At 34.9% G+C, this 24,664-nt stretch overlaps 1 protein-coding gene across 3 annotated transcripts in view; it reads right to left on the bottom strand.

Moving 5' to 3' along the window:
• The window catches only part of LOC120340655 (short transient receptor potential channel 7-like), a 34,708-nt gene extending 10,391 nt beyond the window's left edge, over nucleotides 1-24,317 (bottom strand). Inside the window, exons 1-13 of one of the 3 annotated variants that reach the window (XM_078119830.1) lie at nucleotides 24,209-24,317; nucleotides 21,541-21,726; nucleotides 13,056-13,276; nucleotides 12,136-12,306; nucleotides 11,776-11,841; nucleotides 9,108-9,283; nucleotides 6,438-6,600; nucleotides 4,753-4,863; nucleotides 3,398-3,444; nucleotides 2,717-2,915; nucleotides 2,348-2,512; nucleotides 1,992-2,089; nucleotides 1,671-1,780 (exon numbers count right to left, since the gene is read on the bottom strand). In XM_078119830.1, coding sequence (XP_077975956.1) covers nucleotides 1,671-1,780; nucleotides 1,992-2,089; nucleotides 2,348-2,512; nucleotides 2,717-2,915; nucleotides 3,398-3,444; nucleotides 4,753-4,863; nucleotides 6,438-6,600; nucleotides 9,108-9,283; nucleotides 11,776-11,841; nucleotides 12,136-12,306; nucleotides 13,056-13,276; nucleotides 21,541-21,726; nucleotides 24,209-24,278 — 1,783 coding nt within the window. In that variant the 5' untranslated portion in view covers nucleotides 24,279-24,317. Of the gene's footprint in view, nucleotides 1-1,670; nucleotides 1,781-1,991; nucleotides 2,090-2,347; nucleotides 2,513-2,716; nucleotides 2,916-3,397; nucleotides 3,445-4,752; nucleotides 4,864-6,437; nucleotides 6,601-9,107; nucleotides 9,284-11,775; nucleotides 11,842-12,135; nucleotides 12,307-13,055; nucleotides 13,277-16,344; nucleotides 16,508-21,540; nucleotides 21,727-24,208 lie in introns of those variants that run through there. The other 2 variants (XM_078119831.1, XM_039408969.2) reach the window with 2 other exon arrangements.
• Between the last annotated feature and the right edge of the window lie 347 nt (nucleotides 24,318-24,664).

Genomic DNA, 24,664 nt, shown 5'->3' with positions numbered 1-24,664 from the left:
AGGTTTATCCACAACCCTGCTGGAGTACCATGACAGTTCAAACAAAATCTTACATATCCGGCATCAGTGCTCTTTTTTCGGACAGGTCCCTTACATTATTAATGAGATATATTTGACCGAATAAGAAAGGCGGGCTATTATTATTCACGTCAGGATATAATCCGAGTAATGTTACTTTGAATGTACAATTCATATGCATTTGAGTTGTTATATGGTGACAATAATAACAATAATACATAATTTGGGAATATTAAACTTCGACATTTTCCAATGGGAAAATCCGTTTGACTTATAATAAAAAAGAGGAATATGGTGTTGTGATTGTGCAAGCAACTACTCATTTTAGATCTACAGAAATGACTGGTGTTGTGATTAACGTATGAGGTCATACCATGGTTGCCTGAAACGGATTGCTTTGATCTCTGGAAGATTTTATATACCAATAATACCAATTTAGTCGGCGCCAGCGTACAAAGAGAAAATTCAATTTTAAAATGCTCACGATTATTTTCGGAGCCAAATTTCTCAATTGCGAGTCCACGTCGTATTCGTTTGCTTTGCTCGTGTCATAACAGGATATTTAGCCAATAAATTATTCAATTAAATCGAAAAAACGATGAATTATATATACATGTTTTTAATTTAAATTGAAAGTATATGAACACTCAAGACTCCCACATGTACCAATAACATTCCCACAATAAAAGTGTTATTGAAACCACAGTTTGAGTTCATGTCTCCTTACTTTTATGAACTTTCTTTGAAGTTCCATTTTTTATAATACTGTTTATGGCATGGTAGTCATCCATTGATTTTGTTGTGACGTTATTTGTTTTCGAGTCCATTCATTCCATGCTGAATATAACATAATATAATCGAAAGTATATACCTTTGTTTGGTACGTCTGTGATGATTTTTAGTTTTATTTATAGTTGGGGGAGGATATCTATCGATTTACCAGCATCGACATGCAAACATCCGGTTTAATTCGCTTTCACTATTCCATTTCCTTTATTTGAAAACTACAAAATGTACTCCTAAAACATTACTTATATTTTGTATACCATGGAAATACAGCTATTACTAAATGAAAACATTGATTGTCAATTTTTGTGTTGTGGGCGACTGGGCTCTATCGGTATAAATCATGCATGTTCTTATAATTATAAATTCAGTGTATGCTTGCTTGTCCAGAGTGAAATCTTGTTCGGGTGAACATGCGAAAAAGACGCATAATTTTCTTTCTATGAAGACTGGTGGAAACCGGCCTCTCGTCCGGTTACCAGTCTATGTCGATCATGGGATTGGTTGGCCAGCTATTTATTTTCTATTTTCTATGGCCCTTATAGGATAAAGATTTAATTTCATCATTCCGGCAGTACTCATTAATCTACTACATTCAACAGCCCAAAAATATTTTCTAGTTTGATTGCTTTAGTTGATAGTTAGTGTTCCAGTACTCGGGCTCGGCTTCCCTCCCTACAGTTTTTTTTAAATTTTTTTGATGAATGTTTTTAATTACTTTAGCAACAAAATGATTTTCATGTTTATGTGAGATTAGAGCAATATATCGATTAAGAATAGTATTATTTGAACAAAAATCGACCAATATAACGACGTTGAATATTGGTCACAATACAGAAATAATAATCAAAACGAGTTATACTCACCTAAAATATAAAGCATGATTAAAACTTCACACCAGGTGAATGTTGTGAACCTCCCAAATGGCTTAGTTTGATGAACAAGAAACCAAGATGGTATTAATCCTCCTTCGAATCTAAAATGCCAAGTAGAGTCGTCATAGAGACATTTCTTGATTATTAATGCATGCGTGCCTCATTTGGGCACGTATAGTTTAACATGTTTGGTAAGGTCATAAAGTGAACCATAGTACAGTACATATAAATTCCACAGTATAGTGGTGTTTGTATTTAGTTGGTACATGTTTGCAGACAGTTTGTCAGTTGATGGAAAATGCACAAACATACCTGTCAGAAGAGTTGACTACGAGAAGGCAAAGGAATTGAAAATACGACATCGCATGTGATATAAATTTACAAAACGGACTTTTAATTAAGGTGGCGGCCTGAAAAAAAAATTGAAAATTTTCAAAAGAGATCAAAATGGGAGTCGAACTCGAAGAGGATGAAACATAACATTTAACACTTCAATTCTAGAATTGGAAGAAATATCAATATCTAACATAATTTACGAAACAAGTTTTCCTAATATTTCTCTTGATTTTTGATCCGTAAAGCGCTATAAACCTCTGCTACGAGTTCTATCGTATCAGGAAGAATGGTCCTCAAATTCTGTTTTAAAGCGCAATAAATCGTTAACTTACCTTAGTGCATGGTGCAAATATATAAATACAGGCAAGTACAGGCATAAACAAGGTAACTCCTCCAGCGAATAAAATTTTAAAATAAGAGGGACTTTGCCACAACCAAGACAAGTTTCTTTGCCATAATCGTAGAAGTTGTTGCTGGCAATTGGGATGAGCGACAAACTGAAAGACAAGGAATATCACCATTATTATCAGAACTGCTTCAGTTAAACCAGTCATGACATCACAATGGAATTTATAAACCGTTTAATTTAAACAGTACATGATGGATTGCTCCCGAGTTCTGATCATTCATACCTCGTTAGTGAGGACATGTGTATTTATATTTGCAAAACGACAATTGAACGGGGTTGGTAAATCTCTCACCCCTTTAACGCTGTATCGGATGGCCGTCTTTAACCTTTTCAGCTGAGGCATAGCAGGTGATCGAGCCGTGCTGTTGGTATGATAGTTTGGTGCCGATGTGTTACTGTTGTTATGATTGGCATTACTGTCGTATGAAGTCGCAACGCTGTCAGCACGCTCACTAACAGATGCTAAACTCGGTTCATACGGCTGGAAATTGCTGAAATATACAAAAAATAAACAAACCTAATCAAACAATTTTAATACTTTTCAGTAGTAAAATATATTTCCATCGCGGTGAATCCTATTTGAATAACGCAAATTTCAACAAAGAACAATTCTCGTTGAAGTTCATGTCAATATTTTACAGAACTGTATGAACGATGACACTATAGTTTTAATGCAGAAGTTATCCTATATGTATATGGTACCATCATTGACATATATACACATCTCATTAGATGTTATCGAACATTAGAATTTATGCTTGATAGCCATACAAGTTTTAAAGTACACATTTTTGGATCTGCAGAAGGCATCTATTAACTTGAGCGCCAAAAGCATAGTTACCAAAATATTGTACAGGTACTTTGGATTTGAACAAGCTCATAAAAAGCAAAATAAATTCGAGACAGATATTTCGCAGGTTGTGAGCAGAGATCCTTAGCTTATATTGAAACAAAATTAGATTGGATTTTGTACCTCGACATTTCATCTGATTGTCCCGAAGTGTCACATACTTTGTCAGTCTAAATTAATATTAATTAACAAAATCAATAATGATATTAAAATATTAGATTTAAGAGATACTGTACTTTACCAGAGCGATCTAACAATTTATCGCATGACGACACCTATGCTCACCTATACGTTGGAAAGAACCCTTTCAATATGTTTTGAAAGCTTTTTATTTTAATAATAATAAAATTCGTCATACAATTTTGGTTTTTATATATACAAATTCTAAAATAATTCATATACGATTTGTGGTACGATTTTTATACCAGATAGCTGACAATTATTGATACGAGAACGTATTTTTTAACGTCCTTTAAATAAGCAACGCATTTCAGGCCATATATATTCCCAGCAATATTGCATATTAATATAATATCGAACGTATTGTATTCAAAAACTCCATGTCTTATTAGAATGATAGACTCATGTACCCCGGTTTTCCCAGATACAATGTCAAAGAAATATATTTGAATTTTGTTGTCAAGAGCATATGCGGACAATAACAACAGAAAGCGAATCCAATATGTTTGATGATAATCCCAAGGGTCTACATCACAACTTAATCAACGCCGATTTTATCGGAAATACCTCGATCATAACAATCTTATGAATTGTTTTGATCGATATTCGATGACGTTATTTCAAATATGATTGATTTAAATATCGATTTTTGTATTTCAAATTAAAGACGAAATTACAATGAAATTGAAAAGATGGCTTTTGTAACGAATGGATTTGTCTTTAAAATCAACTGTGAAAAATCAGAAAAAATCTGGATATAAATGGATTGAAATGAATTTCATAATATCGAGCTATTTTGATAAAGTGATTGAAAAAGTAAAATGACAATTAAGTTAGTTTAAATATGGCCATTGTTTCTGCATGAAACAGCAGATGCAAACATCCATAGAATGCGGTTTAGCGACTAAATGTCACACGGATAAAACAAACAATGATATGATGTCTCAAGATAGGTGTATTATATTTTCATCACCATATCATTGTTCTCATCTTATAGGGGAGAGGCTGAATTTGAATATAAGATACTGAATTGATTGAAGTCGATTAATCTTTTCATATAAACATCGAAAAACCCAGGAGAAAACCTAACGTCAGTAGTCACTTCTTGCCATTCTTCTGTAATTAATGCGACATTCTGTTCGACTAAAAGCCCACTTGGGACAATGTCGTCCCTCATTAACAGCGGAAACCCAAAACATGTGTTATAGGGAAAGCGTTTGTGACTCTTTAAAACTTGCATTATGAAAAGCAAGTCATCGAAATGCATTCGTAATATTCCCAGGAAAACAAAGTTTCACCGAACTATCTTTTCCATTTAAAATAACTTCAACTTCCTCTGTGTCATGACAAAGATCCAACAATCGTTCAGCAAAATCGTCGCATTGGGCAGCCAAGTCGTGGTAATCTTTCTGTGAGAAAAATTAATACAAAATTATGTTATAAATTTTTTCTGTTAGTTGCAGGGGACCAGCGACTGTACAAATCCAAAATAGCCATTAATCTTTAGTTCACTGGTTCTCGTGAAGGTAGATAAATGACGCAAAACTTGTTTAGGTTCTATACGTGTTGCTCTTTGTTAGGTAGAGTGCCGAAATCCGAATACCCATACAGTGAGCATTTGTCAATTTTATTTTGCGAAAACGTTATTGAAACAATTTCTACGATTAGAAATCACATAATACTCAACAAACTCAAGTTTAAAGTTAGCGGATGCTATAGTAAATTGAAATTTCCAAATTACCGAGTCCGACGTCACGGAAAAGATTCAATTAATCCATTTTGGTTTTTTCTAATCCTTTTATACTAACGACATTTGGGGTTTACAACTCTAAAACATCTTACCACATGAATTTACTTTTTGCTTTTTTTGACCATAGATTAAATTAACAAATAACGACGATAATATTTCAATTTTTTTTTCTCATTTTGAATAGCATACACCTAGATTAGTATTCGCGATATATTTATGCATTTTAATAACGATGTAGCAAATGTAATTCTCTATGGTTGCAATCCACGCATTTCGGCGGTATGCTATGAATGTCGGAAAATAGTCAAGACTTAGTACCTTTGATTGACACTAAACATGAGCAAACGACTAAGTTTACATCATTGAACCATATATTGGCATGCCATACTTGAATGACTACGGCCATAACGTCGAGGAACATACAGAATGATTTTTTTATCTGAAATAGCACTATTTCTTCATTCAGTCATCCATTTTCAGTAAGTGATATTGATTTTTTCCAGAAATACGTAAGTTCGTGCGTGTTCCTCGAGTTAAATGTAATTTCGATGAGAATTATTAATTTCTCTAAGTCTGTCGATACTGAAATTAATTTCGATTTCGAAATATAAAAAAGCTAACGGAATTATAGCCATTCTCATATCAAATCCGGTCTTTTTACACTTTTTCAGTGTTCCACATGATTTTTTCATATGGTTGTGAAGTGACAAAATGTGATTTAATAAATTTAATATGTAACAGACAAAAATTATTTTCTGTGCAACTAGATAAGCGGCGCCAGTTAGACAAAATATAATCGGTTATTGTGATCAGATGATTTAAGATATCGCCATCCCTTTCCTTCGTAACTATTGCAAGAGCAGTTTTCGATTCAACTCTGGAGTGTTCGCATTCATTATGTAAACGTTACATTGCAATGTTAATGTTGACATTAATATCCCAAGTTCTCGCGTTATGAAATATTTATTAAAATATGATATTTTCAATGTTATTCGAACCAACGGCATTTCATCTTTCGCGAATTGAATGATGATTGATGTACATGAAAGTTTTTGGTAACTATGGGAGATAAAATTAATGTTATCGTAACTTCTGGCAAATATATGCTTCACTAAATGGTCTAAGCCGAGCAATCCAGAGTCATTGAAATGCATAATTCAACGAACTGATACAGGAATACTAATTATGCCGGGTGAATACTATTCCAATGTCGATTTGCTTGTAGTTACTCACCTTGAATTCTTTCTCTATTTCAGCGAGTTGTTGTAGCTCATGGCTCAACTCCAATGCTGTTAAAACGGGATCGGAGGAAGAAAGAGATAAATACGCTGGACTGGCCAGACCTTTATAAGCATTGATTCGCGAAAGACTGTAACTGAAAGAGTCCAACTTTTTCCTAAACAATAAAATATTTTTTAGTATCAGGCGCACAATTAAACTAATAAAGTGGATTTTCTTTGCTGCGGGTATGACCTGCTATACGCTGACAAGAAGATAAAATAAAAAAATGCAAGTTCGCCTTGACAAATTTAACACCAACTATCCGCAGTGAATTCGACTTTTGTTTGTCTACAACAGGGTGTGCAACCTGCGGCCCTCAGGAAAAAATTGTGCGACCCGCAGAGGAGTGCCAATTTCGAATGATATGTGGCCCGCGAAACGAGTTTTTAATTTATTCGGTGCGTTCGAGTAGCTCCAATCCCTTTGCGTTACAAAGAATACACTTGAGTCCAATTTATTATCCATGCCTATGACTTTACAATGCCTTAACAGCTGGCTTGTGCAAACAACGCATGCCACAAGATCAATAACCAAAATTTTTCTGTCTGCTACTTCTAAATATCCTATTTTGAATAAATTATTATTATTATTAGATGTTGCGCACCCCTGGTCTACAACCAAAACCAAAATGGCATTTCGTATATCAAAACATTTATACCTGCCATATTTTACCACATGTACATAGTTATATATTTTACTCATATTCCATTACCCAAATAATGCCTGCTTAATCAATAATATTACGTATCACAATACTCCCTTTTATGCTGCGGAAAATTTTCCTATTACGTACAAAGCCTACGCGTTAACGCCGCGGCTAAAGAACATGAAATTTCCATTATAGTAACAGAAATATCGGCGCACACGCAAAATGGGTCATTAGAAGGTCGAAGTAATCGAATGTACATGACACGAATACTGTACAAAATATTACTCAATTTTCGATTGTAATAAGTTAACCAACCTACAATAACAAATGCTGTATTTTAGTGGGATTGCAGATGTGGTAAACAAATTTCCGGTATGTAGAATAACATAATTGCAGTTTCAAGTTACGATTTGGGGACAACTTCAAGACTTGTTCAATGTCAATTAATTATGGCGAACTAGAATATGGACTGCACTCAGTGATTTCAGTGAACGCACTCAGTGAACACCCCCCCTAAAGTTTCAAACACCCCCCTAATTTGAGGTGCGATTCCACACTGTAATTCCCAACTCAAGTATAATTGTGTTAAAATAATAGTATATGGCATATTTATCAGTGTAGCTCAGTGGTTCCCAAACAGTGGTCTGTGTGCCAATTACGGCCCGCGCAACGATTTAAACTGGGGCCGCCGAATTTAAGTGAAATAGTTTTAACGGTTAAACTTTGACCTCAAATAAATACTAATACACTTTATACGTTCACCATTTTGCGTTTTAGATACCGCCAATTGTTAAATCATTATCACAGTTTAAGCACGTATATTTCGTAACAATTCAAACATACCGGTATCTTATGTATACGTACCAGTATTAGGATTACATACGGCAGTATTTTAGGTATCTGCCATATATTAGGAAAGCTTAAAGATGCCACAAAACGAAAACAGACCATTTTTAGATGAATGCCAGCGTTGAGTTAATTTTCCAGATCAATCTTTCTAACAACACAATTATAAACCTCAACAAATCGAAACTTTGGTCCAGGCTGATATTCACTTGAATGCGTTATTGCGAATACAATGTATTGAATTGGAGCCACATTTTGAACATATGATTTCGAGCCAACCCTAATTACACATATATACAATGTACACATACACTATGTTAACTAAACTAAATTATGTTGGTGTTCCGTTTTATATATATATATACATTGTGATGTTTTTTGTGTAACAAAACAAGCCATAAGTAGCCATTCATACAAGGCCGTATGCTAAATGAGCAAGTAACTCCATTAGTCACTATCAGTTGCAAATTCCTTGTTGAAAGCCGTGCTTGTTATTTATTCCTCGGGTATACTATCTACTAACTATTTATAATTATTAATTTTATCACACAACAAACTGCGATGCTAGGTGTATCTAAAATCAAGCCCGCAGCCTATATTTCAGAGCCTAGTTTTCGAAATTTTCTCAGGGCGCAACAGCGCGCCCTGAACCCCAGCCGTGCCGCCGCGTCCTGTTGCCGTTCCTCTTCTCTGGCCCTACAACTTCTTCTGCTTCCAATTTGGGCCAGCGGGCAATCAACTTTGGGAACCCCTTCTGAATTTTTTTCAAGTTACAAATAATTTTATCGCTAATATGAAAATTTATTTACCTCCCCCTAAATTTCGAACCCCCCCTCCCCTAAAATGAAAAGCTGGGGAACATAATGACTGCACTAGACTTGAAATGGAAGCTTTGTTTTATAAATGAGATACTATGTGAAAAATTTACTCTCGCAATTGTTGAAATGACATAGTTTTCGTTTTCATGAAATGTAAATGTGAACATGATGCGTTAAGATAGTAACGCAAATCAATTATACACTCTAGTACAAATTTCTGAAGTAATAAATAGGATGTCACTCCAAACATCTATAAAGGGATCTAAAGTCAGTTCCCAAAGCCTAAAATATTTTCAAAACAGTACTTGCCTGAAAGAACACTCTTCACACGTGCACCTATAATTATGAGGTCTTTCAATTCGTGCACCCCTCATAAGTAATTCGTGAACAATTTCATACTCCTGACATTGAGATGCCAATATGATTGGGGTGATATCAGGGGAAAACCTTGTCCCATCTTCGTCGTATGCATAAAAGTCAGTGTCCTATCGAGAAAGAGAAGCTTTATTGAAGAAGAGGTAAATTTAGTATCAAAAATTGCCCCAGTCATGATAACGTGCTACACGTGTAAAGCTCAATACTTAGCAGGGAAAATAAGTCTTGTTAAGGACGCAACAGCCATTTTTGCATTGTTGCAGATACCGACTGAATCTACGATACACAGTCTTCTTTTATTTTAAAATTATAATTTTTGAATTAAAAAAGGTTCGTCAGTCTAGGGATGTAAGTTTCAGAATTTCGAATCGAAGCGATTCGAATCAACATCAATTCGAATCGATTTGAAACAATTTAAGAAAAAAGGGCTTGATTCTATTTAAAAAAAAAATTTAATAGATACCACAAGGCAACTGCACGACACCGCGGCGTTACCGTTATATCGACCAAAGGCGTTTATTATCCTTGCGTTTAGAGCTTTCCAAAGCCGGGACACTCCCAGAGTCGTTATATTTCATATTGGTAGCAGCTTTCGAGGGACCAATGGTTTCGCTCAATTTTGTTCAACTATTTAAAATATTACGAAGTTTCACAAATATTTTGAACGTTTCTTCAAATTATCTACATAATATTATTATAATAAAACATCATTGCTTCATACCTTATTAAAACATGTATGTCTGCGATGCTTGCCTCGCTATCATTGATTCTTTTAAAATCATGGCGCATACGGTACTAACTAGCGATTATAATTTGGATGAATTTTGAAGGTTAATTTTAGAAGAAACAATCGTTATAAACCCGATATTATTTGCAAACATAATTGTATGTGAGTAAATATGTAACTGAGTATACCTTTATGTAACAAAAAATAAATCTTAGCCGTAATATATTTGGTAGTTGATACATCTTCTGGTAACTTTCTTAATTCTTCGAGCTCATTATTGTTACTTTATCAAAATTTATACTATATTTCTTCCACATTTGAGGAAAGTTAACAATAATATGATTAAATAGAATCAGATTCGGAAATATTCGAATCGGAACATTGTGATTCGAAATTCAAATCGAAAAAAAAAAAATATTCGAAACTTACATCCCTATTCGTCATCCCCAAGTGTCTAAGTGAGTGTGTTCTAAAATTCAGTTGATCTGGGGATAATTACGAGTAAATACAAGCAAATTCTACAAAGAATATCATAAAAACGGCATCTTTATATAGAGAATTATTGTGATTATCACTTCAAGCACACAGTGATTCCAAACCATAAAACACTTGGTTGGGTTCATTAACTCAAACGAAACAGAATAGAAGGGAAAAACCAGAGAAAATTAAACTAATGTTGCCTCAAAACTTGTCATTGAGTTGCCATTCATTTTGGATCTGATTTGGCCAGTGCAAAAATTGTACTCCAACGATTTCATTGTTGAACTTCTTCAGATAAACCAAAGAATTTATGCGCAATCACTTTCATGGGGAAGACAATTTTCTATGCGATGGTTTCAAACGAAACGCAATTTCCCGAATGAAGCAAACGTACGTCTGCACAAAACGCAATTACATTTGAGGCCCAAATCTTTTTAAAATCCATTAATGAGATCAAAAAGTCAACTGTAGAATAATTCGTAGCTAGGTTAAAAGTCAAAAACAAAAAAAAAGGAAACGACGGACACGGTTTTGCCATAGTACATGCTAGGTCACTGTGCTCTCAACTAAAATACTGTTTGATGCAATTTTGAACATCAGCACCAGCTTTTAAGCCTTTAAAGTATTAATTAGATTCAATGTCGTTTTAGTAAATAGCTTCGGACTTCGTTAAAATCAAAGGCTAACATTTGGAAAAGGGATAAGTTTGATCAAACTTGAATTCCTGCAGTGCCTATATAAGACGTCGAAAGAAACGGGTTATAAATTATGGATTAAACTGGAAAAGCAGCAATTTTGTCGATCAAAGTTAACCACGAGTTGCATGCTCTTTTCGAATAAGAGGATTGACTAAGAACGGATGTTTTGCTACACCAGCGTATAACTTATTTGTAATTTTAAAACGTTTTCAGAATATCAAAAAAAAAAAAAATTTGATAAAACAAATACCTAACAAAACTAACTAACAAAATTTTAATACCATACTGTTTTAGCTTTTTCTTCTTTACGCCCAAATTTATGGATGACTATATAGGTGAGTAAACCAACTTTGATGTTAAATTTATAAAACTCTTTATTCTCCGAATGAATATATTATTATGTGATAATGCAGCCATAAGTGGATCAGATTTGTTGACCGAGTAAGGAATCAGAGGCGAAAATTTTCTGACCGCTGTCATTTCTATAGAGAACGTCATAGTCACGGAAAATATTTCTAACCCTGTTATAATTTATTTTGCTTTTTTCAGATTATTGCCAATATACCAGGTTAGGTCCTCGAAGAAATCAAGAAAGTTGAGAAATTCAAGGCATGCACAAACATTTCGTTAGTGTTACTTCACTACAGAAGTTCAAAGAAACTACCTCTGAGTGTCAAAGTTTCGTCGTGCGTTTTACCTTACATAGCCTTTTATGTTCGGCCTGACTGGCAGCATACAACGGTACAGAACGTTTTCCAAAAGCCTAGAATTAAACCAAAAATAACAGAACAGCGAGGAAGAATCGGTCAAATGGAATCTTATCCCAAAACGTTCTATTCTCGTTGAAATTTTATTGCACTTGTAAACTATTTTTATAGATCTTCAGCGCATGGCTATGATGGAATGTCATAAAAAATGCAATGACAGTGTATATATGTATTGCTCAGTGTTAGTTGAATGTATTATTGACAAAACTTCACATTTCTACATCTTAACACAGCCATCGTTTGCTGCACGCTAACTCGGTGTGTAAATGATCGATATTTTTTGCACTCACTTGGTTCATAAGTCTTTGTTCACACGGACTTCTTGTCAATCTATCGTGGACTTGGAAGGATGGATGATTCAGTATAATTTCAGCAATTCTAACATATCCTTTACTTATGGCTAACAACAGACCATCACCGATACGAGCCATGACAGGCTGCTTGAGCAGGAGTTCAACGACCTGTAAAATTGGACAAGAATGAAATAGATCAGGGTGGTCCAAGTTTGTCGGCTCCGCGGGCCACAAAATTATTTTTGCATTTTTCGCGGGCCACAATAGTGCCAAGTATAGGTAAACAGTGCAATACAAAACAAACGCTTATATTGTGCAAACACATAGTTATCAGACATAGCTATCTCAGGCTAATAGAATCTGCATTCTATTTTTAGTTTTCTATGATGCCTATATTGTAAGCATATATTTCCGACCAATAAGTTAGAAAGCCAGATAATAATTTAGACTGCCAAGCACCTCATTCAACTTTGCTAGTTGTCTCAGCTAGCCATAACACTAGTCAATTTAGTGACATTTGTGATGTAATAATATGTCAAAAAAATTTTCTGATTAATTTTATTACGAAACAACACGAAATGCTATTTTTTGATTACTCTCCGAATGTGACACGGGCCATAGATAATGAAGCGGCGGGCCACATGTCGCCCGCGGGCCTGGGTTTGGACCACCCTGAAATAGATCATGTAAATATGATGGTCATTTTAAATCGGCACAACGATGTTATTAATAATGTTTCGTTTTATTCAATTTTCTTTATTTGGAGCTGTAGAATCCTATACAACTTTCAGTGCATTAAGCATACCCTAATTCTACAGAGAGGTTAAAAATATTTACAGAGTCTTATATTTACTGTCAATAATTCAGATAACACTGAGTATTGTGATACAATCATAACAACAAAACCTTTCACATACCTCTAAATGTTCGTTTCCCACAGCAAGTTGCAAAGCATTCTGTCCCATGAAGTCCACGCAATTTACACTGAAGGTAGTAGATTCTTCAAGCATTTTTCTTACGGTAGGGATGTTTCCATACTCTGCTGCTTCTAAAAACTTGACCTCTTCTTCCGTTGGTGGATCTCTGGTACTGAATATTCCGGTAGTTCCGCGTGTGCCTCTCGCTCCTCCTCTCCGACCTGCGAAATGTGGAACAAATGACTGAGCGGTTTTTGTGGCCAAACTGGTTTGTTTTACTAAATCATAAAGGGAACTGTTAGTGGACATCTCAAGATTGGACACTGATAGAATTTCGTCGGCACATCGCGACATTGTAGAGTTCGCGCCGTTAACGCATGTGATGGGCATGTTATGTTCAGAATATTTTGACATGGAGTAGTTTTCTTTCGCGTTTTCTTCATCCAAATCAAAGGAATGTTCTTCAACGCCAGAAGCAAACATAACACGTTTCCGTTTCTTGAGTCGCTGCACGCTTTCTACGCCATCCCTTGTAGAAACTTCAGTTTCTTTTTCAAGCAAATTGGAATCAACGTCTGGATAACAAATTGAGGAAGAAATTGACAATCGTTTGGCATTGGATGTCGCAATATCTGATGTCGTTATTTCTGAATCGCCGTCTGATTGGCTGCTTGCTCCCTCGATTTCATTTTGGCACTCTTCAGAGGAAAGATTATGCCATATCTCACAACCTGTAACGGAGAACCGTGCATATTTCCTATCAGAATCTTCTTGACTAAGGTATTCTGACATTTTATTCCACTGTATACAAGCTCGAGTTTATCCATCAACTTGTACGGGACTATAAAAATCAGCGTTCACGAACTAAGAGCTAGAATGAATGAAAATTCTATAGTTTGTGAACGCCTTTTTGCAAGTGGACAAAGTGCCGTAAAAGAGGAAAATGGTGAACACTTGATGAAGTCTGTTGGTGGCAACAGGAAAAAGGTCAATGCATTACTAATAATTTATAAAACCTCAAGTGAATGTCTTCTTCGTTTTTTAGGGTTAGATATTATTTGGAAAAGGGATGAGAGATAGCTATACCGGCAGCTACAGAACTTCAAAACTTATAAAATGATATTGTGCGTTTGTATAGGTATGATGCACTTGTAAGCGAGTTATGCGATATTCTACTGAATGACCCAGAAAATTGGCGGCTGAAATTGTCATGGCAATATCTTGAAAAGAAAAACATAACTATATCACCTGATTAAAGTATCCAAATTGGCATTATTATCGGTACATTATTGTTATCATCGATAACATAATAGTCCCTTGATTACACGCTTTAAAAACGCGGATCAATTTAATTGCATAATAGTGTAGGAACTTGCACTGGCAATATCATTAATGAAGATAATATGTATTCTGTGATAATTCTGATACTACGTTTTCCATTGAGCAATAATAGTAATTTCTATACTTCTTGGGTATTATATGAAATCTTTTATAAAATATAATATATTATGCAATACAATATTGGCACAATATCCACTATCTGCGGCGCTCCTTTTCTGCCTGAGCACAACGCATATTTTAAATCTCTTTGGCTATCACTAATATGAATTACCGATCTCAGTATTCTGAACTGGCATAACGTCAAATATCGCCTGTTCGAATGGCCAAAAAGCTCAAATTTGCCGATGGAAACAAACGGATGAATGATGCGTAGATTGATCAATCTCTAATAATAAATTATTCAATACCATATGAGATGTCCTTCAATCACGAAAAGTTCATCCATATTCCTTTGTTTAAACGAAAACATCAAACTAAAATGGAGAAATTTTTACAAAAAATTCTATTGCCGAATCGAAATTTACGCATTCACATACGGAAAATTGAAACGGCATTCAAATCTTCGAAATCATAAATAACCGCTTTATACTGGCTTCATGAAAGACCTCAATGAAGCATTTACAAGACATAATACACGTTAAAATAGCGGAACTTTGAAATAAAACAAGTTTTTTTGAATACATGCCAATACGTATTCAATTTCGACTTAATATTTTTCTACCGATCTGGTCTTAGTTACTTCCCCGGTCATCGCGGCACTGAACGAAACAGCGTTATGCTATCCATTAAAACACGAAACATGGTATAACAAGCCAAATTAGTCCCTTGGCTGATAGTTAATTAGATTTCGAGAGAGAAACCTGCACCCCAAAATTGGATATTTCCGCCGCTAAATGGTTTATTCCACCACGAAGGGCGAAAAAGGTTGCAAAAAAACTTTTCAGTATACCTCCAATCGATAGTTATTAACTTCGACGAAATAATATCAGCCTTATATGACACGAGGCCGAGCGAATCGGGAAGTGTAGAGATATCCACCTACTTACCAGCAATTCAGTTCCTTTTTTATATAAAGTTTGGTTGCTAATGCTAAAATCTTCTAAAATTAGAACCAAGTAGCCTACTAAAGAATCGTTAAACATTATATCACCTAGGTCCTAGAATGAACGTTTCACTTAAGTTCTTTTTTGAATTCGATAAGGAGTCTTGATATTTTCATTCATGACCTCTTTGAGTTTGCTCGCGCTATTATCAAGTCGCGGGTAATTAAATAAGTATGATCAAACATACAAGTAATTGTAGAGCATTATATAGTAGCCTTCTATAAAGCCAATATTACACCGACAGAATGAGCATTGAAACCTTGCAAAACAACGCGATACTATCATAATTTAAACTGGGTGAATCCAACGGAAATCGATATCACGCAGTTCAATTACTGCCATTTGCAGATCAAAGTCTATCTAAGATCCAACATAATTATTGTAACCGTCATCGATAACCATATACTAAAAGTTTAATTAAACGTATGAACAATTACTGTAACCCGCTTTCCTCAAATGTACTAACTATACCGCCTCTACCCAGACCCCGACTGTCAAAACAAACAACCGTGGACCAAGATAAACTTATGTTAAGATTCATTTCTACTGGTCATGACCACTAGACAATGAAGTATATTCTTCACATAGCATCCATACATTAGATGATGGATAAGCTACTCTTCAGGTGATCCAGTGAGTGAGCAAGAAACAACCAACTTCGTCCTCACCATAGGTAAAATCAGTGAAGCAACATTGAGACGAGCATGATTCAACGGAGCATTATTGCGATTGGACAGCAGTCCGTAAATACGTGTATGTTCTTATTCACCTCCTGGGCAAAGCTATTTCCATTTCATTCGCTATATCACAACAAAAATATACAAACGAATACAGGAAGATCTTACCTAGTCGATCCCGTGAGCCCGGTTTTCTCGACATCGGTATGTTCTTGCAATGACAATACAATCAGAAGAAGCAGGAACAGTATTCACTCAATAATATTGCATATATTTAGGCCTATTAAACACTCCCTCGGAGTTCATAACGCTCGTCACAACTGTTCTGTAAGCATCAGAAGCATCAGAAAATAAACAAAATTCCTGCTATTTGTATTTAATTATCTAATACAAGCAAGTTAATTATAACTAATCTGATTTGTCACACTTATATAAACAGGGAGTAAATTTGAAGTATGTTTGGTAGTTGTAATCACGATCGATCACTTGTGAGCAGAACTTATATACCAGCACAATGCATTCACAGGAAGAAAATATTTGAAAATAGATACCTTGAATACATATTTTTAAACTTCTGCCTCACAACTCCGCTATAACTAAGTAGCAGTATTTTGGGTGTTGTTATTATTTCTCATTTTGTGATTTATCGCAGCACCAACTAGGTCACTAATGTTTCGCTGTCGCGTTGATCACAAAGCGAGATCCGAAAGTTACATACGACGTTACAGCGAAGTTACAATAAGAAATTTCGGGAGAGTCTGTTCTCCTATGTTTTTTTTTCGCTTTTGTCTTTACATGAAATGTCTTATTCGTTTTAGGCGCGAAAGGCTCCTCCCTTTTTTTTGGAAAATTCTGCCAATCCGAGTACGATATCCATATATCCGTGCCAAATAATGATAAATTTGGTTTATCGAGACAAACTGGTTGATATTAAATTGTATTCCTTGGAATATACCTTTCACTTCCAGCCTCGGCTAATCGTTATCGTACTTTATAGATCACCAGCGTATATATTCCTACTTTAGCGCGAAGTGTTATGACGAATAATAAAAGTTTTCGAATCGTAAAATATGGACAATTTGGTGATGTTCCGATAAATAATGCAAACTAGAAAGACCGAAAAAACATTTTCTCATAAATTTTGGGTCTAGTGGGACGGACCGCGTGTAACTTCACATGGAGAGACGGTGTATAACAGCCACAATCATGGCCTTTCGTGATGCCTTTGTGTTGAATGTATTTTCCGAATATTTTCACCCTTATACATAATTCAGGTAAATTTTCAAATATTTTCCTTTAAATAATTCGACTTTCTATTAGAATACCAAAACTCACTTCCATCGGAAAAAGATTTTTATCAATTGCCTGATACTATCTTTCCTGTCATTCTACATGCCAAAATAGAAGAAAAAACGTTGTCGCAGCAACGTCAGGGCATATAAAGAAATCTATCGCGATGAACACCGTTATATATCTGTTGCCAGGAATATAGCCTACAACCAATGCGGTATTTCATGCACTTGAATCAATTTGCAATATTTTCTCGTAAACCTAAGCAGTCTCTCAATAAGAATATCTGTCTTTTTAACGAATAATATTTCGATTTATAATAACTCTGCCTGTTAATAATTCCTGGGCATCAATTGGTTTAAATAAAAAGGAATTTTAGTTTCGGCGGCCGGCGTAAAACAGAGCAGAAAGAAATTGTATTCATTCTGTATAAAGTCCGTGTTGCAAAATGCCTCTCCTAAATGTCGTAGCCTACAAATTTTTGCTCAAGAAAATGAATGAACGGTAATTAGCCCGAATTATCGGATTAGGTCAAATATGCCTGATGCATTTTATAAGCTCTGTAGTGAAAACCATTCAACAGCCCACAAAATACATTAATAAAAAAAGGAGTCTCATTTCCCAAGTTTATGTCACGTGAAAGTATACTAACAATGTTATGGCTAATTTTCTACTATTTAACTCTAGCTGACAATAAACATCACTGTTAATTTATCAGAAATTGTTAATGGTTGAAGATTCCCTTGAATCATCAGACTTCATTAATCGATAATGGATGACGTGAACTGCGACAAACTAAATGCCGATTAGTAGTCCGACGCGTCCTTCTGTGAGATGAGTTTATAGAAGACTCAGCATCCAACGGCATGTAATACGTGAAACTTGAAATAAAACTCAACAGGTAAACCCTATTTAACATATCCGGCCCTAGATTAATTGTTTCATAATCTTGAGTCTCATGTTCATCACATCGTCCAGAATGTAGCAAATCAAGTGGGAAATGAGAAATCGAAAAAATTTTAGAACCTCTAGTTGCCACATTGAAGTCAGCTGCGTAACCGTTGTAGGGACTGATGTTTAAAAACTTTTTTGCTTGAGGACGTACTTAGTATATTACCAAAACCATGAAGCGCATGATTAAAATTTATATATATGCAAACTGGCAAGCGATTTTAGAAAGGTAAATTATGAATGTGCAACCATTTTTTTTAGATATTATATAATGTTATCGCCGCTTCGGATCCAGATTTTGTTCGACGTCTAGTGGACATTTTTGTGGAACCCATATACCCGGTTCTTTAAAATACCTATGAGCGAAATTTATTTTTTAATAAATTGCCCAGCACTTTCTACATTGTTCACAACTAACCCGGTCACTGTCTAAGCTTTATACTGTTTCTCATCTCGCTGGGGAGTCATTTTAAACATCGCGGGATTAATCAAACTCCGATCACCATCTTTAATTATCCTGTATAGAGTCCCATACGATCTGTCACTATCGCGCAGTAATTGTACTTCTCTCTTACATGCATTCTTTATTTCTTGACGAAATGGAAAAGAAAAAAAATGCCGATAGATTTACACACATTGCCGTATCTCTCTCGAAAACGTGTATTTGATTTTTTTTCAAAGCGATAAGCTACTTCTTCGATCTATTTTAATTCAATATTGTGCCCAAGGCATTCAAGCAGCAAAACCGTCAAGCCGAATTGATATGCGTTGGTTCCAAGATTTGTATTCCCGAGCGTGCTGGCGCGAAAAAATTAACGTCTACCTATTCATTACTTATATACATATAAAAATATATATATTACGAATCTCCATTTAAATTCACAAAGACGCAAGAGTTTGTCGCCATAGAAGTGCGAGTTACAGCTGATATTGACCTACTACAGTTCAAAATTTCGACTTACCCGCAGGCAGCGAAAGGTTGGTAGGGGGTAAATGGATTAATAGTTTTGAAGTTCGCATTGTTTTAAACAGTTTTTAACGGTTTTTAATCTTTCACATACGCAAATATTTGATGCAGAGAGTATCAAAGGAAATCGATAATCCCGAACGACTACTGCCATGATATGAGCAGACATCATGTATTTTCAACTTTAGGAACCAATGTATTGATTCAACATTAAAATTGTCGATTAAAAAAAAATGCGTTTATAAACATGTCGCTATATCATGGTAGAAGCAGAGGACATGAAAATTCCAATTGAATTTTTCAAAAATAAACGAATATCGGTTCCGGTTCCGAATCCTATTCCAGGCTTAACGAAGTATACAATATTTCATGCATTATGGTTCTACCTATCGACAAGGTAGTGGTCGCGACATATACAGTACAGCAGTGGTTCTCAAAAATATTCCCATATTATATCTCAATTGCAAAATGCAAGGCATTGATGGCGTGTCAATTTATTTTGTGAGTTTGATGTGTACACCAAACTTCGCCATATGTCATACGCCCATTTTATGCCTTGAAAGGCTGGATGTTTCGTTAAGTTCATGACGTCATAACGACGAACGTCAGAACGGAAAAGTTCGAGAGCACATATTGCTTGTCTTGTTAAATTTTAACTGATGATTGAGCTTTCCTCCGATACGTTGACGTGTAATCATAAAGACCTGCCATTGTCACAGTTTTGGATATTGCTTAAAAAAGAATATCGTGAGATCAATGAAAAAGCCATTAAATTACTGCTAATTTTTTGGATAACTTACTTAGGTTAGAAAACCTTTTCTCTGCTATCTCTCATCATGACGAAACAGAGAAATCGTGTGGAAGTCAACGCTCTACTTCGCCTTGCAGAAACTTTATTAGAATTCGTCGTTTAACAAGTATGATATCAAAGATACAGCTGCAAATTTTTTTAAAATTGAACTGTCTGTTTTTGAATTGCATACTTTTGTCGTAATTACATTCGTTTTTGGGTTGATTTTGAAGGTTCACCGATCGCAAAATTAGTTTGGAAATTTTACCGGTCCGCAAACTGAAAAAGGTTGAGAACCACTGATCTACAGTATGTTTCTCTATTTTCTTACAAACAATTACCAAAAATAATTCTTTTCTGCCAATCGCTTGCTATACCTGCGAAAAGTCATCATCCTCGTTCTGATTATTTTAACAACAAAAGAAAAACGAGGAAACAAAGATTTGTTCGAAAACCATTCAAAGTGAATAAAAAGACAATTGCTTGAATCTGGCGAACTTGTCTTGAAAGATTTATTAAACACTGTATTCTATACATACTCATTTCTTCGAGACTAAAAATTGCTTTAAAATATTCGACCCATTTGTTCTTTTTGTGATTAGTGTCTCGCGTTCACTTTCCCAAATCAAAACAACGTTTCTGTCAACAAACTTGACATCTTTTGTGTGTGTTTTACAACAAATTCTTTTTCAATTGACTGTGCTATCGCAATTGTTCTAATGAAAGGACTATTATATTAACTTCGCTTTCCGATATAAAATATCAAACAAAAATTGTTGCTTAAAATTTGACTGTTTAATACCAGCGACCTGTGTCGGTTACACATACATACATAGAGAACATTGGTATTCTTTTTCGTTCTTGTTGTTTCTTTGCTGAATATTGCGCATGCGGGTGGTGTGCAAAAATGCTTATTGCCATCTTCCACGAGTCATCGCACAAAATTTTGCGCTTGAATATTTTGACACGTTCTTATAACCACGCAGATCAAGGTTTTTATGAAAACGTTTGATGTATGTATTTTCTCTTGGGGCATTGCAAACTTTAGCGGCACCCAAAATGCTATCTATACATATTTATTGTTAAGTTTAAAAAGTAATTCGACCTTTTACTTATTCGCATTTAGTCGTTATCCAGCGATGGTGTGGGCACAATCAGTATCGACAACCAACTAGCAATACTTAATAATCAAGAATATGCTCAAGATTTTTTCTGTAAAATATTACATCGATATGTTTTCTCGTTAACGAGAATCGAACTGATTCAATATAGCTGTCAATGAAATGTTTGAAAGTTATGTGATGTTGCTCCGTGTTATAAAAATTTTTACGATTTAATATATATAATATTGAATAAAAATACTCACTGCGGGGCCAATATTTCGCGATTCGCTCAAAAAGCTCATTGGGGCCGAGTAATTTGTTCACTGGATCTCCTTTTGTCGTGCCCTGGAATATATTTGATAATTGTCGCCATCTACTGCCATCTCCCGGGGACTTTGTTTGGCAATCTTCCTTGATCGTCGTAAGCATCGGTGACTTTTCTCTTTGTTCTTGTATCATAATGTATAATTTACAATGTAATATGCTTTAATATTTATTTCAGAAAGTATGCTTATGTAATAACACAATTTATTGAGACCATGGAATGAAGCATAACATATTGTTTAAAACTGGCGAGAAGTTTCGTATGGTTATCAGAATATCAATAGTGTATGGACTATGGAATATCAATTGTCTAGAATAGATCGAACTCCTGAACTGTAATATCAATACACAATAATAGAATTAACTAAATAAAATTGCTCCATCCTTACATGATACGTACGATCATACTGATCTGGTTAGACTAGCTCATATCAACGACCTTGGTCCTTTCATGAAAACTAGCCAAGATAAACTGGGGCGGCCCATATATTTTAGACATGCCGTACAAGGAAGAGAAAATCGTGAAGACTAGAAAAGCTTCGTTAGTAAATTGAATCTTTTGAGTATAGTTCAAAACACCAATTCAGACAACGAATTCACAATTAACTTGACGAAATTCAGAAACATCAAAATGACTTTCATATGGCAGTAATGATTTTAGTGTTTACTGAGCAAACTTATAAATCAATAACTAGTTTTAGTTCCAAGACAGTTCTAATACTTTCAGCGATTTGCCTTCCTACGTGTTAGCCTACTTTCAGCCAACTTTCTACCATGTTTTACTAACTTATACAGACAATGTAGAACATTCAAGAAGTTACGTCTGCTATTGATATCTACTGTCGACCGGCCTTTGAAATGACCTGAATAATATGATAAGGCAGATGCATTGACTAATATATTATTTAATGGTTCGTCTAAAAAAATAAAATAAAAATCTACAATTTAAATTAATGGTTAGACCTTCCACGTGGTAATCCTTTACCTGACATTCAATGTGAAACATGAGTATATATGCAATGTTTTTGCCTGGTACGAATATTAGACTTAGGCTGTGTGGACATAAATTTATATTTTCCCAAATGCTACTATAGAACGGATAATCCTAAAATAAGCGGCTATATATATATTGTTGTACAAAATACCATACTGATGGATCCGACATTGTTTTCATGTATAGTTTGTTTTGGCGAAATACTTCGATGAACACAGATATTTACCAGAAAATGTTGAGCTATAATGTTTTGTTTGTAAAATGTTTAAATTTAGACTAGGGACAAAGCTGTTAGTGATAACATCAATCCAAATCGACAATAAATTGGGATGAAACGATTAGCCTACTCTGTTCATTAATAAGCAAGACGGAAGGCTGCTGCCTAGAAAACAAAATTTTACTTGAAGTTATAAATTTCATTGCAGTTGGCAACGCATAACTCATATGCATCTGTGGTATGTATTTTTTGAAAATAGAACTAACAGTTTAGTCTTTTTGTAACTATTCCTTCATTCGCGTAAGGCACTTTTTCTTTTCGATAAATCTGATTCCAGGAAAACGTATGCTGTGGTCAAAAAGTGAAGGCGTTTTCATTTCCTACTAATTGACGGTATTCAATTTGACGATATTTCTGTTTTCGAGTTACTCGTTTTACATCTCCTGCGGTATATATATTGTAAAACTTTTACGTTGCCTTTCAGTCATTTTTAGAATATGACTGACAACTTTGGCATTTCTACATGCTGTCATATTAGATATACGAATGACTAATTCATATAATATATTTTCTGACAATTGTTACTATTCACCTATATTTGTAGTCTCAAAAATGATATATTTTAATCTTCGAAAAAACACTTAGCTTTTACAAGGGAATGGCTCGACCTGCCTCTGTTTTAAATGGACAATTCGAGTCAATATCAGATATAACGAAAGCGCTGAACAACTTGGCAAATGATATTTTATGGTATTTTTTTATGCTTCCTTGCCTATAAAACGAATAACATGGCGTCGAACGGGAAGGTTTCATGGTGCAACGATAAAACAAAACACTGGTGTCATTTTCCATTATTCTTTGGTTGGACGCTTATGATATACTGGTAATACCAACAAAATAACAAAAGATGTCTGAGCTTTTATTTAGCAATTATTCAATTAGAAGATAATGTATAGCCTGGTGCTTATTGACCACATTGTTGTCACCAAGCTTTGTAATTAGATTAGAATGTGTTGGAAAAATACTTGAACCCTTTATTAGGTGTTATTGTTATTCAATATGGCGATGTGGGAGGGTGGGAATATTTTGGTACGGCCAGAGTTTCAAATAATTAAAAGACGACGCGGTTTAATGATATGAATAATTTACGATTCCGTCTGAAGGTTTTTACATAATTACCAAATGACTACTAAATGATAATATGAAGCAGAGTCTTAGTCACCTAATTAAAAAAAGAGTCGAGAAATTGGGATGACAAGGAGGGATTCCATTGAACTGGAACCCAAAATAAGGACGACTGGAAAAATTTCTGCATCATGAGCAGAAATAGCTGGCTTTCCTTTGGCCTGCAGGTTAATGTCACAATTACAGACGTTACAGTGTGCGGTACACTCACCCTCCAAGCTTCGTTTAACTTTGAATTCTTTTCCGTACTCATCACGAAAAACGTTCTTACGTTTGCTCATTTTTAAATTTAGGCTAAAATAACCACCACCACGATAAAACCTAACGATCGCCACACTAACAATGCTTTATGCCTATCTGTGCCTTGCTTCTTTGTGTTTCAAATAAAATTGTGGTGCTTTCATGATGCCACAATAAAGTTTTGGCGATAAGACAAACACCACAAAGCTTCCTTTATGAAGTACAAATAAGACAAAATAAGGACACGCAAGCCAAAAATAAGGATGCAAGCCAAAATTAAGGACAATCCTTAGAAATAAGGACGGTATGGAATCCCTGTTTATAGGCAATATGATACATTTAGTCCCGATTATTCATAACACGCGGGTCATACGGAGCATCACCTTTTATCATATACTGGGTGGGAATGAACTTAGAATCCGAAATA

Source organism: Styela clava, chromosome 14, assembly GCF_964204865.1.
Source record: "Styela clava chromosome 14, kaStyClav1.hap1.2, whole genome shotgun sequence".
Taxonomy (NCBI): Eukaryota; Metazoa; Chordata; class Ascidiacea; order Stolidobranchia; family Styelidae; genus Styela; species Styela clava.
Note: the sequence above shows the minus strand (reverse complement) of the source record. Positions and strands in the feature narration are given on the sequence as shown.